Source organism: Pseudorca crassidens, chromosome 6 (genome assembly GCF_039906515.1).
Source record: "Pseudorca crassidens isolate mPseCra1 chromosome 6, mPseCra1.hap1, whole genome shotgun sequence".
Taxonomy (NCBI): Eukaryota; Metazoa; Chordata; class Mammalia; order Artiodactyla; family Delphinidae; genus Pseudorca; species Pseudorca crassidens.
Window position 1 is genome coordinate 8592246 of NC_090301.1, and position 18778 is coordinate 8611023.

Sequence of the window (18778 nt, forward strand, 5' to 3'; positions counted from 1 at the left end):
CCATACGCCACGGCCTCAAGGCCTTAAAAGTGACTAGCTGATCTTCTGCGAAGGACAATTCTTCCAAAGAGTTATTTTTCAAGAAGACAGACATTTTTTTTTTTCCTACTCAGACAGCTTCTCATCACACGACATGAAAATAGGACCCTCGCCGCGTCTCAGAGACCCAACGCCATAGAAGTCAATCCTTTACAGCAGTGGTCCCCAACCGTTTTGGCAGCAGGGACGGTTTCGTGGAAGACAATTTTTCCACGGATGGTGAGGGCGATGGCGTGGGTGGTGATGCGAGCGATGGGGAGCGGCGATGAAGCTTCCCTCACTCGCCCGCCGCTCACCTCCTGCTGTGCAGCCCGGTTCCTAACAGGCCGCGGACTGGTTGGCACGCGCCCCCATTAACGCTTAATTCGCTCTTAAGTATGAAAGCAGCACGACCACAACTATCCCTATTTGAGGACATCTAGGCCAGTGAGCTGCTCTAACACCATAGGTGCCCTCCATATGCTTCAAAAGGATACATATAATGTTAAAAGCTTCGGCGTGTTACTGGCTTTAAAAATTAAACCCAGAAACCTTTCCAACTTCAACTTTAATTCTGGAGTCCAAGGATCCTGAAGGAAAGGAAAAAAAAAAAAAAAACAAGGAAAAAAAAGAAAAGCACTAGGTCATTAAATGCCAACAAACATTGTCAGGTTGTGGCCTTTAGGGTTAAATAACTCCACCACAGTTACTGAAATCAGAAGCAAGATGTCTTGCCAGTGGTGTGATGCTGTAAAAAACAGGTTTTAGGACATTTCACCAATTCACTTATAGAAGATTCGAGAGCCCACAGCAGGAGGAAAGAAGAGAGTACTTTCATATACAGAGAAAAAATAACCCTGTACATGATTTGAATTTTTCATGTGATTTAAACACAAGCCTGATAAGTAACCTTATTATGTTGAATACCCAAAATAATGCAGTATGGTTTAGGCATACGTGGCACTGGCAGGAATACACAATTATCGCTACGCTACTGAGAGTCTCCAGAAGAAGGAGACTCATTTCCATAAACCTCATCCAGACGAGAAAAGCAGAAAGAAGCTGTTATCTGCCTCAAATACTCCATCATGTCCAGCATCATGACGTACATCTAGTTTGATCTGCTCCTTAAAAATAAATTATTTATCTCAAATAATGCTCATTGAGAAGGAAAAAATAATGACTCACGAAGTAAAAGAACAAGTGTCACAAGCAACGATCTTTCTCAGGACAATTTTTCTGAGTCTTCAGACAAAAATATCGACCACCTAAACCAAGAAGTTCCACTAGAAAGAAGCTCTGTCACTAAAAGCTCAGGTCCACTTACCTCTGAGATCCTGCCCCATCTCCCCCAGATCTGCCCATCCTTCCCCATTTCTCCGCCCAGCTCTAATCCTCATCCACGCCTCCCACCCCACCCCATCAGTCCATCCAGTGCGTTGTCTGACCCTCTGAAAAAACACTGCCAGAAAAGCAGAAAAGTCTGGTATTTTAAAAAGATTTTGTAATTCCCCGACACAGCATGATGACTTCATTTCTCATGTGTGTGCTGTGGGTTGAATTGTGCCCCCTAAAAAGACATGTTGAAGCCCTAATCTCCTCATAATGTGAGGCCAGGGGAACGGGGACATTGCAGATGGAATTAGCTATTAGTGTAAGCTCTTAATCCAATATGACTGCTGTCCTTATAAGAAGAAGGGAATTTAGACACAGACACAGAGAGAAGATGGCCACGTAAAGACAGAGCAGAGATCTGGAATTATTCAACCACAAGCCAATAGACACCTGAGGCTACTGGAAGCTGGAAAAGGCAAAGAAGCATCTTCCCCTAGAAGCTTCGGAGAGAGCACGCCCCTGCCGATACCCTGATTTCAGACTTCTGGCCTCCTAAACTGTGGGACAATAAATTTCTGTTCTAAACCACCCGGTCTGTGGTCCTTTGTTATAGCAGCTGCAGGAAACTAATAGCGTGCTCCAGCTCAAGGCTCTCTGTGCTCAACCATATAGAAAAGAATCTCAGGAAAGGACTGCTAGATTGGCCAACATAAACGAAGACGTCTTAAAAAACAAAACAAAATAAAATATTTGGGTATCCCTAGACACACTGCAGTGAAATTATACAATCTTAAAGGCCAGAGAAAAAAGACAGACCACGTACAAAGGAACAGCAATTAGACTGACGGCCAACTTCAAAATTGCAACAGTGGGAGCCAGGAGATGAAATAAAAATACCTTCAATGTCCCAAAAGAAAGTAACTGTCGGTTCCAATACAGATGTTAAAAAGAAAAAAAAAAAAAGAAAACAACTGTCAGGACTTCCTGGCAGTCCAGTGGTTAAGACTCCGCACTCCCACTGCAAGGGGCAAATAGTCTGATGGTAATATAGTACACAATCAGGTAACCAAATATATACCAAGTAAGTGAGAATTTTAACACAAATCAAAATATTCATAGCCAGTGATTGTGTAAAGCAGCCTAGTTTTTTTTCAGGCTACTAATTTTCATCGTAATTGAATAAGTTATTGTTTCAATACCGCAGAAGTATACACAGAATGATTTAAGAGGTTAGTATGTTTTAAAATATTTTGTCAGTTCTGGGCTAACAAGTCTTGGTGCAACAACAAAAAAGCACACTTTATAGCACAAGAAAAGTTGGTTAAAGCAAATTACCTGTACATTCTTTTCAAATACAACAAAACATAAGCAAATTTTAGCCTTTTTACAGCATCATTCAGAAAGCACCAATGTATACAAGGTGAGACTGCCATGCTGCCCAGGATCTGGGACAAGGTTCGGAGGTGGTCACTTACCTGGAAAAGCTCTTTAAATGAGGGGTGGACCATGGGATTGGGAACAAAAGGCAGGGCATAGAAAGGGAGAAACTCCGTGGTCTGGCTCAGCGCTGCCCCTTTGGTCTCCAGGTAGGTTTTGAAATAAGAAATCCTTTCATCCAGTTCCTCTTTGTCCTGCGAGGAAGGGAGGATGCTCGTTTGAGATCTCCTGCTTGACGCCAGCTCACGTGTTCACCTGTCCTCTCTCCGAGGTTCCTTCAGTTCCAGCCACGTCGCTGGCATCCTCCCTGTCTGGCCCAGCCTGCGTGCCGTCACCAGTCATCCTAACATCACCCCTATTTCGCCCCTTCGTGAAACTGTCAGGAATATCAGAGAACTAGATATATGATACACACAGTTCAAATGCTGCCTTTTCAATCTATCATTACCATTTTCTCATATCCTTAAAATTCTTCATAAACATCATTCTTAATGGCAGGACAAAACCTCATCTCGTGGGTCTATCATAATTTATTTAGCCAATTCCCCCATTATTAGATATGCACATTGTTTTCATAGCTCAGATATCAGAAATAACTATTTGTCTGCATTGCTGTGATTTCCTTACGAGAGGTTTTTAAGGGTGAACAGTTACTGTTTTTAACATGGAACGCTTCACGAATGTGCATGTCATCCTTGCGCAGGGCCATGCTAATCTTCTCTGCGTCGTTCCAATTTTTTTTTTTTTAGTATATGTGCTGCCGAAGAGAGCACTTAAAGGTGAATAGTTTTTTGAAACGGAAGTTTTCCGTATCATCATTCCTTTCCTTTATTAGGCTAACTAAGAAGTGATCCTGCCTGCTTCGCTGCTTCCAGGTGTAATCCCAGGCAAGTCGGGTCCCCCGCCAGGGTTTCCATTTTCTCCTGGGCCTCAACGAGAAGGTCCACCCTGGCCTCGCCTGTTACGTCCCTCACAGCCTCATACACAGGCCAATTTTTCTCATCAGTGCATCTCACTTCACCTACACCGTGAAGCCCACTGGACTTAAAAAATTTATTGATCTTTTTATCTCACAGAAAAATGGAAAAATTAGAAAATAAAAATAAATACAAAGAAAATGAGAAGTCTCCCACAACGTCACCCACAGGAGTCCTATCTTAAGGAACAGCCTTCCAAGAATGGCTACCACAATGTGCTGTAAAGCTGCTCCTCGACCACTGAGCCTTCCTGTGGCCCCCTGACATTTAATAAGTTAACACAGGTCCCGGGGGCAGTAGCCAAGGCATGGAGAAGCCACGAAACAAATGTGCGTGGTCCGATGTCAGCCTGGCCTGCTCCCCTTCTGTCATTCTCTCCGTGCCCCAAGGTTCACCTGCAGAGAAGTTTGCAGCTGCTCCCCTCTCCCCTTCATAGCTCCAGTCCCACACCTGCAGGAAAAGACTGCAGAAGCTAAATTCGACTTATCACTCAAATGAACTTTCACAGACGGGCATACCATTTTTCCACTGTTTAAGCTTAAATTTATCTCCTAATATATGGTCGAAAATGTGGTCTAAACACGTATTTTCTTAGACATACATGTCGAGGTATTCAGGAAAATGATGTAGCTTTCATAACAGAAGTGATTAACTTTCCATGCAAATTAGAAAATAAACTGCTGGGAATGAGACAGAAAATCATTCATCAGGATGTAAGACGCCTACTCCTTAGAAGCAATATGATAAAATGGCCACAAAACTAAATTAATCCTCATTTGCAAAACATAACACATTCTCCTTTAACACACCATTTGGACCAACCCACGCCATAAGGTGAACCTACAGGTCTCCCTGTGGAGTGTTTCAGAAGATAGATGGCAAAATGGATGTGTAGGTAGAATTCCAACTTCTGGGCGAGGGAGTCGCCAGCCCGGATGGAACTGGGAATGTGCCCCTCCCACAAATCGAAGAACACCTTCTGGTCTCCACTGTCAAACGCAGCAAGGAGGTCCTTCTGTGGAGAAGACATCAGAGTGAAGCCTGGTCATAGGGGTGCCCCTTCTCTCCACACCCCGAATCCTCACACCCTCCCACTACCTTGGATACCGGTATACTCCATCGTTTTAGTGTGAGCAAAATTAAGTCTCCTTTTCAGAGGTAAGGGATAGGAAAATAGAGACCCAGAGGGCTTCAAACTGCCTAGGCTACAGACCGACCTGGATTTCCACTGCTCTGCAACGTCAAATCTGACCATTCTAAAGAACAGACACAACATTTAAGGTCTCTGAGATGGAAGGAATCAGGCATAGGCCAAAGATTGAGCCCAGAGACTCACAGGCAAGTGAATACATTGAGGTCGCCCTTTGGACTTGCTGACCCACTGCACGCAACTGATGAGAACAGGCCAGACCCAGAGCCCAGCCAGACCTCAGTGGAACAACCTCATACCTATGGCAAGTTGCTGACACCACAACTGCCAAGTCCCTGAGCGCCTGGGAGCTCAGCCACACGGAACAGTCGGTCCCAGGCCTGGGAGGTGGGTGCTGTCATGTGCCTGCTGTTGCTAGAAGCATGTCTGGCGGAGAGGGCAGTGTGGGAAGCAACCACAGAGCCCAACACATGCAGGTAGTGACTGCCCGGGCCCTCCCGTTCCAGGAACAAGGAAGCCTGGGCTGGAGATGGAGGAGGGCGCACAGGCCTGGCACCAACCCGACTTCGGAGCTGTGCCAGTCTGACTATGTGGGGCAGAGACAGCTTCCCAACTCGCCATGCAGTAGCTGAAACAGAGAATTCTGGAGAAAGGTGGTGGCAGTTCCCATGTCACCTGTCTCACAGAAAAATGACAACTGATACATCACAAATAGCTGCTGCGTAATTCTGCAGATTTAGGTATAAGGCGGAATCACAAGAACTTCCTGTGACTCATATTGTTTTCCTTTTTGTATCAAATGCCCAAGATCCTCAGACCTACATTTTGTGCTCAACTGCAAAAGCTTTTCTTGGAGTGCATTTTCTATAGACTCACCAGTTCCCCAACCCATCACCACCACTATTTACCACCATTATTTGGTCATTGTTCTTTTATACTTTTTTTAATGGTTTTACTTTTTTTCTGTAAAACTGTCTTTTTTTTTAAGGTTACACATTCTATTTGTTTATAATCAAACTTTTTAACATTATAAAATAGAAATGTACAGAGAACAATGTTACATTGTTTGGTCATCCTTAAGCCAAAGACATTCACTGATAAGGAATCTTCCACTGTGAATCTTCCAGAAATGTTCTCTATGTCGCGTGACCGAGAACAACTGTCTCTGAATATTACCTTAGTCTGGAAGGGACTGGCATACATTTGAAAGAAACTCAGAATGTTTCAAAATAAGCCCTAGAGTGAAATTCTACCTCTTCAAAACTGGCCTTTCTGCCTCTCAGCCCTGGAAACAGCGAAGGACAGCTGGTCAGCAACTGCAGGCAGGGCGGGTAGCAAAGTAAAGCAGAGGCAGCTAAGCACCGCCACCTCTGGAAGAACCTGGGGGAACCTGGCCAGAGGCTCCCCTTTTCTCGTCACTAACTGATGCAAAGGTGGAGGGGAGCCTCCCAAGGGTGTGCTGCTGGGGCCCGGCCCCGCCCCAGGCTCACCTCGGCTGAGCTCTGAGCGAACCCCGCGAGCCACTCTGCGGAGGACTGTCCTGCGAGAGGTCCAGGGACTGTGTGAATGAGGTGACCGCAGACTCTCGTGGGTATTTTAAAGCCTGGAGTCAAGGTACTTTCTTAACATGGTTGGCAAAGGAGGTCTATGTGCCCAATGGCCCATCTACACTTTATTCTAAACTCTACCTTTGTAGACCTGGGACTACAAACCTTTGCCGTGCCACTATACTCCCAGTTTATGAATCATATTCTGTACCTGGAAATGGTCCCTGCGTTGAAAGTAATATCTACACATAAAGCAATCCAGTGTTACAACTCATAGGGTCACAAAATATTAACTTCTCAAATATAAACCATGATCACAGCCAGCATTATGAAGATCAGAAAATTTACACACCACCAGTAATCACCTATAAACACACACACACACACACACACACACACACACACACACTCACACATTCTTACAGAACTGTGCTTAGGGAAACTCTCCCTTTGCTGAGTGCCAACTTCACAAATGTCCCTAAGTCACTGCTCCAGGTATTTTTGTTTGGGAAATCTGTAATGGCAGGACACAGCTGTTTATTGAATGAGCAGAAAAGACAGGCTTCTCACAATCAGAAAGTTTCAAGGTCTTTCAAGTTAAGTACAGCCTCTGTTTCCATGTCTAGTAATGACTAGATTCTTGTTTCACGTTTTGAAAAGTTTGCTCCAGGGTTGGGAGGTATCATCAGGCTGCCCGGTGCATCACTGACAGAAGAGCCTGTGTCTGAAGTGGTGGTAGCTCAGAATCCAGGTGCGTGGGGACTGGAGGGGCACTGGGTTGGGGGCCATTGCGATGGTGCCCCCGCTCAATGGTACCCCGTGCCAGGCCAATGGGGAGTCGGGCTGTGGCCTGACCTCCAGCTACTCAGTGGGACTCTCAAACAGTCTCATATTTTTCTTAGAAGTATGTATATTGAAACAAATAAAATTATTAAAATAATAAAATCATGCAAAGCTGAAATACGCTGCCTCAGGAAACGGTATGTTCTCTTGTCACTGGATGTATTCACGGTGAATCAATCACTTACCTAGGATGTTACGAATGGGATGGAGCATCAAATAATGGTTGAAATGAGGACTTTTAAGATCCTGTCTAACCCTGAGAGTTGAGGACCATGTAATATGTGCCCTTTGCAGCCCACTGCCACAGGCTCACCGCTACCCAGGCCTTGCTTTGAAAGGATGCTGCCTTGCATATGGCTCTCGCTCCCTGTCCCCTCCGACCTCCCCAACCTAGAAGGCAAGCACCATGAGGACAGAGATTTTGCTTTGTTTTGTTCGTTGCTGTGTCTCCAGTACCTGGAATTCATAACCTAAAACTCCTCAGAATGGGGACCACATTAGTCTTAGTTTCTAAGCATTGCACGGTTTCTTCTTGCCAAGAAATGTATGTAAAAGATCTTATGTTGCCACCCATTTCCTAGGATACAGAGATTTGAAAATGACATGACTCATTTATCCATAAACATCTGCACAGTCTAAGAGTCACTGTGCCCAGGTCCCCAGAAATACTCCAACATTCTCTAGTGGCAGCATTTCTTACAAATTTGGAGCACCTTGATTATCTACAGAAATCAAAAAAAGTAAAATGTTACCTGGATTATCGATGATTTGGAGTCCCTTAAAGAGCCACATGCTGATTTAGATAACGGTTTTCCTTTTATTTTGCATTCTTTTGAAAATGTTTTCAAGGTGTCTTCAAATTCGGCAAAATCTAAATACTATTTTAAAAAGCGCATAAATGTATACATATTTCTCTGTTTTAACATCAACAAAGTAACCATCTTTGATGTAATTGTACCAGCTCAATATTATCACAAAATTTATAATGGGGTTAATGAACTGTCATCTTTGGGAGAAGTAATTTGGGATCCAGCTTAGAATTTACTTACTGATACACACACTAAAAAACTAGAAAGACAGTATCATAGAAAACATTTATTTACAGAAAATAAATTTGTTTTTAGAAGGAAAATGTGAGCTGCATTATAATTTATTTTTTAATTTTGGCCCCGTCGCATGGCTTGCGGGATCTCAGTTCCCCAATCAGGGATCGAACCCATGCCCTCGGCAGTGAAAGTGCAGAGTCTTAACCACTGGGCCACCAGGGAATTCCCTTATTATAATTATTAATAGAAAATAAGATGATATGTGCAGCAGCCTGAAAAAGGCAAAAGTGATCAAAGGACCTGATGGCTTTGGGTCTAGTAGGTCTCTGGGAATTTGTTACTTGAAACAGAGGGATTAGAGGTAATGCTTGCCCCTAAGAACAAAAGGTAAGTCATTAAAAGATGGGCAAAGTCATCAGCCACCTTCAAGCACTAATGATCCCCACCCCACCCCGTCTTGAAACGCCCCTCTGCCTTGTGTTAGTGACATGCATTACTTCTACTGCTGCTCTCCACACTTCTCAGTTTGTGTCAGTCTTAACTTTCTGTTTCCACCTCCTCTAACTGTGGCTATTTCTCCAGGCCCTATCCACAATCCTCTGCTGTGACAGCTTTGAAAATTTATTCATGATCACAGCAAATTCCAAAGCTGCATTCCCAGGGTGGATGCCGTATCCTTGCTCCACGGCCATGTCTCTCAACGCCTACTGGACAGTTCAACCACACGGTAAAACAGTAGCAACCACTTCTTCAGCACCAACTCCACGCCAGCCCCTACTACAGGCAGCAGAGAATACCAAAAAGCATAAGGTGTGGGTCTTATCCTTCAAAAGCTTTCAGCGTAGGACACCTAAATGTCCATTAATAGGCAACAAGTTAAATAGATGATGATGCAGCCACTCAGTGAACTAGTCTACGGCATTCAGAAGTATGAGGCAGATCACGGGAAGAGGTTCATACTGTACTACTGTTGACAGGTGAAAGGCAAGCTGCAGAACGATGTGTGTGGTATCATCACATTTTGTAAAACAAACTATAGTCGCGTGAATACATTTTGAATACTCATAGAAAAAAGTCTGGAAAGGTGATATACTAAGCCATTAACAGTGGTCACTGCAGGAGGGAAATTCACTGTTTTTCTTCTATACTGTTTGAATCTGTTACCATGAGCATGGGCTGCCTTTATAACTTTCTTTAAAGGAATTCTAAAAAGCAGCTTTACAATTTCAGTTTAGTTATGAAAACAAAATATAAATACATGGAAAATTATAAAAAGGAAAACAGATAACTGTAATGTAATGATAGAAACATTACAAGGCATTACAGAATTTCCTGCATTGTAAAATACAAGTTTTACAAGTTTTCAAGATCTTTTCCTGTGACCTGTGTTTTGTAAAACATACCTCTTTCACTAGTCCAAGTAATTCTGATTCATGAGCCAGAATGTCCCCCATATTGAACCGTTACTGTTAATTCTCACAGCAAAAGTCTCTACAAGGCAAAAACATAAGACAAAGGCTATCATTCCAACTATCTGTAAAATAACAAAAAGATAGCTGTAGTGGGCAGAATAATGGCCCCCATGTCCTAATCCCCAGAACCTGTGAAAATATTAGGTTGCATAGAAGGGGTGGATTAAGGCTACAGATGGAATTAAGGTTGCTGATCAGCTGACCTTAAAATAGGGAGAGTAGCCTGGATTATCTGGGGGACCCAACATAACCACAGGGGTCCTCATCAGGGAAAGAGGGAAGCAGGAAGGTTAGCGTCAGAGTGACGCAGTGGGAGAAAGACTCAACCCGCCGTTGGTGGCCTTGAAGATGGAGGAAGGGCCGGGAGCCAAGGAATGCGGGCGGCTTCTAGAACCTGCGAAAGGTAGTCAACTGACTCTCCTCTGGAGCATCCAGAGAGGAACAAGCCCTGCCAACACCTTGAGTTTAGTCCTGTGAGACCCATTTCAGCCTTCTGACCTCCAGAACTGTAAGACGATAAATCTGTGTTGTTTTAAGCCACTAAATTTATGGTAATTTATTACAGTAGCACTAGGAAATACAGTGGCTAAAGTCAAAAGTAATTCTCTCTTCTATGACAACTACTTAAAATGAACGTGATCAAGGACTGGAGGGTGGTATAAATGAGACAGTCAAGGATTGCTGGTGAGAGGCAGGAAGATTATTTTCCTTATTTAGAGTTTTCTAAAGTGCTATCACGTGGTATGTGTAATTCAAAAAGTCAAGAGCATAAAGTGTACTTGGAACAAAATAGAGTGTAATGATAAAGTCAATTCGTTTACTTTAAGAAAGGATACGCACTAGAATTAGTCTCATGGAAAAAACACAGAGTCACTAATCCCTCGCTCTGCTTCCAAGTAAAAAACATTAAACCCAGAAATAGAGTCACAGATGTAGAAAACAAACTTATGGTTACCAGGAGGGCAAGTGGGGGGACGGATAAACTGGAAGATTGGGATTGATATATACACAATACTATATGTAAAATATATAACTAATAAGGATCTACTGAATAGCACAGGGAACTCTACTCAATACTCTGTAATGACTTATATGGGAAAAGAATCTTAAAAAAGAGTGGATACATGCATATGTATAACTGATTCACTTTGCTGTATGAAACTGAAACTAACACACTGTAAATCAACTATACTCCAATAAAAAAATACAAAATAAAAAGTTTCTAAAAAATGCAAAAAAAAAAATTAAACAGTCACAAAAAGATATCAGGTACTACTTAAAAGAAATCTTTTTTTTTTTTTTTTTTTTGGTACGTAGGCCTCTCACTGTTGCTGCCTCTCCCGTTGCGGAGCACAGGCTCCGGACGCGCAGGCTCAGTGGCCATGGCACGCGGGATCCTCCCGGACCAGGGCACGAACTCGTGTCCCCTGCATCGGCAGGCGGACTCTCAACAACTGCGCCACCAGGGAAGCCCCAAAAGAAACCTTTAATGTCACCCGAAGTCCACAGTCATTCGGCCTTACACTACCGGAAGAGGAGGTGGTGTGCATTTACACAACTGTTAACACAAGGTTCATACACCAGAGAATTTATTAGGTCAGTTTTTTAAAAATTAAGTGCAAGAATGTCCAACATCTTTTATATTTTCAAAACACTTAAATAAATAAAACGTCATGAACTTTTTAAAAGTAATTCTTTCTTCTCTTCCTGCCACCCCTCCCCAAGGTGTACCCAAAGCAGCCATTCCCTGGACCCCACTCCCAGTCTCCTCCCCGCGGCTGGTTGCCCATAACCTCAGAGGAATTACAAAGCCTGGGCTCTAATGCTAACTCTGCCATTCACTGGCACCTGATCTGGGGCACATCATTGGAACCTGTTTCTATCTGTAAAATAAAATGGAGAATTTATCAGCTCTCTTCTAGTTCTAAGAATGCATGATTTGGGACTTCCCTGGGGGTCCAGTGGTTAAGACTCCACGCTCCCAATGCAGGGGGCCCAGGTTCGATCCCTGGTCAGGGAACTAGATCCCATGTGCATGCTGCAACTAAGAGACTAAGAGTTCACGTGCCACAACTAAGGAGCCCTTGAGCCGCAACTAAGAGCCAGTACAACCAAATAAATAAATAAATATTAAAAAAAAAAAAAAAAGAATGCGTGATTCTGTAACCTTACATTTTTCTGCCCATAACAGTGCATTCAGTTTGAAATATTTGAACACAAGTCCGGAAGACGAAATTTAGAAATCTCCCCCTTTTCATTCTCTCTGTCTCCCCATCGCTGTCTCGTGCCTTTGTCTCTCCCAAGGTCCCTCCACACCACCTCCCATCACCTCCCTCTCCACCTCACTCCAATGTCTAAGCTACAACAAGGGATCTTTCCCCTCCTGTTCTCGACCCTCCCGTGGTTCCACCTCTAGATGAAGGCCAGGCTCCTTCGGCCCAACTCTCATCTCAAAGTCTACACCACTTGGCCTCTAACACTCTTCCTTTTGCTCCATAGGCTTGAGCCACGTGGGCCACCGTGCGGTTCCAGTGCACACCCGCTGGACCCGCCCTGCACATGCCTGCCCTCCCTGAGGGCTCTGCTTTCACTGCCCCCTCTGCCTCGTGGGCCCTCCTCCAGGCATCCACATCCCACTCAAGTCTCTGCTTCAAAGTCACCCCCTCAGAGCCTTGCCCTGACCACCCTCTCTAAGGAGCCAGCCCTCGGTCACTTCCTACCCTTTCTGCTGCTTTACGTTTCTCAGCAGCACTAAGCACCCCCTGACAGGAACATCCTTCCATTAACATATCTGCTCACTGTCGCTCCCACCCCGGGGTACAGATTCCACGAGGAAGACACGCGTTCACTTGGCATCCCCAGTGACTGGACCAGTGCCTGGCACACTGTGGGTGCTCAAAATTACTTATTGAGCGAATGGAAAGAATTTCAGATATGAAGAAAATACGGCAAGGAAGGAGACAGAGCACGGAGGAGAGGAGTCTGGGGACATTTTAGAAAGGGTGGTCGGGGGACTTCCCTGGTGGTTCAGTGGTAAAGAATCTGCCTAACAATGCAGGGGAGGTGGGTTCGATCCCTGGTCAGGGAAGATCCCACATGCCGCAGAGCAACTAAGCCCTGCGCCACAACTGCCGAGCCTGCGCTCTAGAGCCAGCGAGCCACAACTACTGAGCCTGTGTGCCACAACTACTGAAGTCCACGCGCTGCAACTACTGAAGATCGTGTGCCTAGAGCCCGTGCTCTGCAACAAGAGAAGGCACCGCAATGAGAAGCCCACGCACCGCAACGAGGAGTAGCCCCTGCTAACCGCAACTTGAGAAAGCCCGCGTGCAGCAACGAAGCCCCAGTGCAGCCAAAATATAAAAAGAAAAAAAAAGAAAGGGTGGTCAGAGGAGGCCTCCCTGGGAACAGGAGTGGTGAGCAGAGATGTGAGAGAGCAGGCACTTCCCAGACCTGCGCAGACGGATTTGCAAGTGCTAAGGCTGCAGGTGCTGGGGCAGGGGTGCCGCTAGGGCAGAAGAGCAGGCAGGCTGTGGAGGCAATGAGGTTCCAGGGCCCAGTCCAGTAGGACTCGTGTAGGGGACTGGCCAGGCCGTTAGCCGGGCACAACGGGAGGCCGGGAGGGGGCTGACCCAACCTGGCTCACGTCTTGTAAGGAGCGCCATGTCTGCCGGGCCAAGAAGAGACTGCAGGGCCCCATGAGAGGAAACGAGTGATAAAGGGAGTTCGGACGAGCGGTAGGAACCGTGTGAAGTGTTCTGGTTCCAGGTGTAAAGGCAGAGGTGGCCGGCTGCTGCTGGGCTGGATGTAGCATGTGCGGCGACAAGGGTGAAGGGCGACACCTGGGGCCTGCACAGTTGGGTGAAGAGTAAGCCACTCGCTAATCTGGGGAAATTGGGGAGGGACGGTCTGAGAGCTAAATCAAGAGTTCTGTTCCGGCCCTAAATCTGAGATGCAGAGCAGACATTCAAGTGGGGGCGCTGAGAAGGCTGATGGAGTGAAGGCAGCAGCGGGAGCCGGGGAGGAGCGTCCAGAAGTCGGCCGCGCAAAGATGGCGGTTCGGCAGATGAGCGCGGTGACTGATGTGACCCCCGCCCCGGGCAGAAAGTGCAGCTGGAGAGGAGGACAGGCCCAGGCTGAGCCCTGGGGCCCTCGGTACTGCGGGGTCAGCGAGACGGCAGACTAAGCAAGAACAGAGACTTGCTGGGAGACACGACCAGGACACTGTGCCACTCTGGAAGCCCAGTGAAGGTGCTTCCCACGTCAGCTGCGCCTGCGCGTGGTCAAGGGCGATGAGGACAGGAGAACTAATCCCTGGATTTGGCAAAATGGAGTCTGGCTGTGACCTTGATAAGAGCAGTGAGGACATGTACCTGACTGTAAAGGGTTAAAGAGAGAAAGGGAAGTAAGGAAGGAGAGACAAAAAGGACAGGAGAGATGGCAAGGCGGCTGGAAAGAGATGGGAGGGTTTTTTTTAAGAAGGAAGATGTTGTAAGCAGCGTGTTTGTATGTTGATAGGAGTGACCCAGTTAGAGAAGGAAAAGTGGATGAGGCGGGAGAGAGAGGAGATGGTTAAGGAAGCAATGTCCTTGATGCGGCCAGTGTCCAATGAGGGCCGGGCCTCACACAGGCATGGGGACAGGACATCTCCTGACACAGAGGGATGGCAGAGGATATGGGTAGTGACCAAAGAAATGGGCAGATTTAGTGATGAGAAGCAAAACAAGAAACAAGATCATCAGCTGAGAGCAAGAAGCAAGTTGGTAGTTTGAAGAGAAGGGAAGGTGGGAACCAAATCAACTATGGAAACACGGCAGGATTTCCAGTATTGAGAGTCTGCTTAAGATACATAGACTCGAGGGACTTCCTTGGTGGTCCAGTAGTTAAGAATCTACCTTCCAATGCAGGGACATGGGTTTGATCCCTGGTCGGGGAACTAAGATCCCACATGCTGTGGGGCAGGGGTCCCCAACCCCCAGGACTCAGACCAGTACCAGTCCGTGTCCTGTTAGGAATCGGGCTGCACAGCAACAGGTGAGCGGCAGGCGAGTGAGCGAAGCTTCATCTGCTGTTTCCCACCGCTCCCCATCGCGTGCATTACCGCCTGAACCATCCCCCACCCCGTCCATGGAAAAATTGTCTTCCACGGACATGGTCCCTGGTGCCAAAAAGGTTGGGGACCTGCCGTGGGACAACTAAGCCCGCGCTCTGCAACTACTGAGCCTGCGCACTCTGGAGCCCGCACGCCACAACTAGAGAGTACATGCGCCGCAACTACTGAGCCCGCGCACTCTGGAGCCCGCACGCCACAACTAGAGAGCACGTGTGCCGCAACTACTGAGCCCGCATGCTCTGGAGCCTGCATGCCACAGCGAAGGACCCCTCTCACCCATGCTGCAACAAAGATCCTGTGTGCCGCAACTAAGACCCGACACAGCCAAATAGATAGATAAATAATATTAAAAAAAAAATACATGGACTTGAATCCCAAACAGAACCAGTCTGCACCATTTTGCACTTTTCTCCAGCCACTTGCAGCTGTCTGAGTTAGGTTAACAGGGTGCGGCTTTTGCAGGACAGGGGAAAGAGAAAACGAGCATAACAGCGATGGAGCATTGGAGTTAAGCTACGTTAAAGATGGGGGGAGGGAAGGTGCATAAGGGGGTTGAAAGGCAGTGAAAAAGTAATGGGGTCAGAGGCACATCAAAGTGAGCTTGAAAGACAGAAGGTGGTGCTCAGAGAGCAGGATGAATAGTTCAAATCAAGATTTTGAAGGTGGTGCAGTAATAAAAAGCTCATGACCGCAGAAGTGGGCAAATGAGGAGGATGGAGGAAAAAGATGCCTATAAGTAAGGAGGACGAAGAAACTTGTGCAGCCAGGATTCTGAAACCCCTCAAAATGAAGCAGAGGAGGTGGAGACGTAGACAGTGAGCCAGGCGCTGCAGTCTTCAAGGGAAACAACGGTGGTAAAGCCCACGGCATGGACTTCAAAGGTGGGGGGGTAGGGGGTGATTGGGAAGTAGCAATGAGGAGCAAGCAGGACCCCCTGCCTGCCAGTTACACAAGGTGTGAGGAGAAAGACACCTCTGTGTCTGTCTGAGGACCACCCACCTCTCCAGCCTTCCTCTGGACCAACCACCAACACCTGTCCCTGTTCCTGTCCCGGCTCCATTCTTACTTCCCCATGTGAGGCCCCAGTAACACTGAACTCCAGGCCATTCCTCCTTACAAAATGCTCTTTCATGATTCTAAGCCTTTGGATGTACTCTTCTTCACCTCGTGGGCAAACTTGACACATCATACTGAGTCAAGGGCTTGACCTCCTTTACGAAGTCTTCCAGGAACCCCTCTCCTTCCTTCCCCATCAAGGCAATTCTCTCTCCTCTGGGGTACCTCTATATCCTACATTTACTTCTACTGTTATACTTATTACCCTATTTAAAAAGGCAGGCAGCTGTATTTAAATTTTGTATCTCTAGAACCTAGCAGAGTGCCTGGTAGGCACCCAAGACATGTGATAAATAAATGAAGCCCAAGCAGACGGAAAAGCATTTTGAAGGCCCTGGAACAAGAAAACTTTGTTGTTTTAAGAACTCAAGCTCCTTCCTACCTCAGGGCCTTTGCACACATTGTTCTCTCTGCCAGCAACACTCTTCCCCTTTCTTTTTTCACCTGGCTAAGCCCTGTGCTTATAAACATCACTTCGTCAGAGAAGTTCTTCATGACCATCTTTTGAATAAGATTCTGCTATGACCATCCGTCAGTGAATGTGAGCCATCATTGGGTATTCTATTACTCTGACATTCTTAAAAATTACAGAATTTTCTGTACACTTTTATATCATAATAAGTTCACTTATTGAGGGCTTATTGTATGCCATGCAAAACGCTTCGCATTTAATTTTCACAATAAACCTGAATGATGAATATGATGTATATTCTCCTTTTACAGATGAGGCAGCTGAGGCTCAGGGACGTTAAGGTGCTCCCAATAACTCAACTAGTAAGTAACAAAGTGGGAATTTAAATCCAGACTGATATTAACCACTACACAGTATTACCCCGAAGTTTGGACCACCTCAATCAGAATCACCTGGGATGCTTGTGAAATGAAAATTCCTAGCATCACTCTGAACTTACTGAACACAGTGCCCAGAAATTGTTTTACACAATCTCTCCCGATGACTTTTATGCACGTTCAGGTTTGAGAACCACGGCTTTACTTTATGCAAAAACTAGAGAAAACTTCAATCACTCTTGAGGACTGCAGTGGCAGCTTCTGATTTCTATATAATAGGGATTTAGGGCCTACGAGCTGGTTGAATAAGGGGAAGACTATGGGATTTGTCTGGAAGACGAATTTGAATAGGAAGCATCCTGGTTTTGCTTAGATTGGATGAAGTCTGGACTCAACCTGGGTGCCTGGGGAGAGCGGTTAGCTGATGGGAGATAACGGAAGGGATGGATCTAAAAGCCCCAGGCCACCCTCTCGTGCCGCCACTCCCCAGCTGGACGACAGGGAGCCCCTTTCAAGCTTGGCTCACTGAAGCAAAGATCAGGGACTACTTGTGGGAAGCAGCTGGACCTGTCCTCGGGATATCCAGGCAGCCGCCTCAGGCCCACAAAGTCCAGGACAGCAGTCGAAAAGTGGGGTCATCCGGCAGCGGCTGCTGAGTTGGCGCGTCGGGGTTTTCCTCTGGGGAGAGGGCTCAGCAGAGCCTCGGCCCTCTGGCCCATCACCACTCCTCCCCGCCCGGGGACGGCGGGCTCGGGGGTGGCCCGGCCGCGTCGGGGGACGAGCTTACCTGCTGCTCTGACGCGGGCACATGCGCCTACCCTGCCCGGTCGCCCCTCGTCCAGCCGTCGCCCCGGCAACCGCCGCCGCCTGCCTGGCACCACGTGGAGCAGCGCAGCCAATCACCGGACGCGACCTACGCGGAGCATCCTGGGACAAACGGCGGAGCCTAGCGGGCTAAGTCTCGGGGCTTCCGGGCGGCGGAAGTGAAGTCGCGGCTCGCAGTTCAGAGTCTGCTGCGGGTTACAAGATGCTGGGCGGCGTCACCCGCCCTCCTCTCCACAACTTCTCATTGGTTCTTTTCCACAAATATTGCGCCTGGGGCTTCCCTGGTGGCGCAGTGCTTGAGAGTCCGCCTGCCGATGCAGGGGACACGGGTTCGTGCCCCGGTCCGGGAAGATCCCCCATGCCGCGGAGCGGCTGGGCCCGTGAGCCATGGCCGCTGAGCCTGCGCGTCCGGAGCCTGTGCTCCGCAACGGGAGAGGCCACAGCAGTGAGAGGCCCGCGTACCGCAAAAGAAAAAATAAAAATTGCGCCTGGCGTTGTGCCTGGCTCTAGGGATGAGCCCGACCAGGCTGGAAACAAAACCATCAAGAGATTACAGTGTGGTGTGCGCGGAAAAAGATAGGCGTCGTTATTCCCATTTTACAGGAGCGATCCAGGGTCAATTTAGAACCAACAAGGTAGCCCAAGATCTGCCTTAAAGCTCCAGGCACCAGGTTCCACCCCACTGTAGCAGTTTCCAGGGATTTTAGAGAAACTTTTTTTTCCCCACGTGAAATGTGGGTTTTTAAAAGTGAAACAGGAGCACAAATCATCCCTGTCCTTGCGTGTGGTGCTTTTGAACTGAAGTTCACCAGCACTGAAAGAGCACCTGCGAGTCGCCCAACTCTGGGCTGGAGGCTGGGGAGTTGGCTAGAGATGGAGAAAATCTCTCCCCACCCGGCATTGAGGACCAGATCTCCATGTTTCCATCTCCATGCTTCCAAGAAGGTGGAGACCACCGAGGCCAGAGACAGGGAAGAGGGCATGGAGAAGGTAGATATGCTTGCCTTTGAAGAAGCCCTAAGATGGTCTGTGGCCACCTCCCCAGGCCCCAGGCCTGCCAGTGCTCTTTTGAGATCTGAGAGTGTTTTCAAAGAAAGGTTGTATTTAGCA

General features: G+C 47.1%; 1 protein-coding gene and 1 non-coding gene across 10 annotated transcripts in view; both read right to left on the bottom strand.

Annotated features, from left to right (window-relative positions):
- ARMC9 (armadillo repeat containing 9) overlaps positions 1 to 17782 on the bottom strand; it is a 142050-nt gene extending 124268 nt beyond the window's left edge. For 8 of the 9 annotated variants that reach the window (XR_010944186.1, XR_010944187.1, XR_010944188.1 and 5 more), the window contains exons 1-6: positions 17631 to 17782; positions 9757 to 9844; positions 8060 to 8185; positions 4612 to 4782; positions 2829 to 2984; positions 516 to 608 (exon numbers count right to left, since the gene is read on the bottom strand). Coding sequence is in view for 6 of the 9 variants with exons in the window: in XM_067740247.1 (XP_067596348.1) it covers positions 516 to 608; positions 2829 to 2984; positions 4612 to 4782; positions 8060 to 8185; positions 9757 to 9807 (597 nt within the window). In the remaining 3 variants the exon portion in view is untranslated. The remainder of the gene's footprint in view (positions 1 to 515; positions 609 to 2828; positions 2985 to 4611; positions 4783 to 8059; positions 8186 to 9756; positions 9845 to 17630) is intronic. The other variant, XM_067740248.1, reaches the window with a different exon arrangement.
- LOC137226924 (U6 spliceosomal RNA) lies at positions 3449 to 3555 on the bottom strand. The gene has a single exon (XR_010944612.1). It is a non-coding gene; the product is annotated as a U6 spliceosomal RNA (small nuclear RNA).
- Positions 17783 to 18778: the final 996 nt, after the last annotated feature.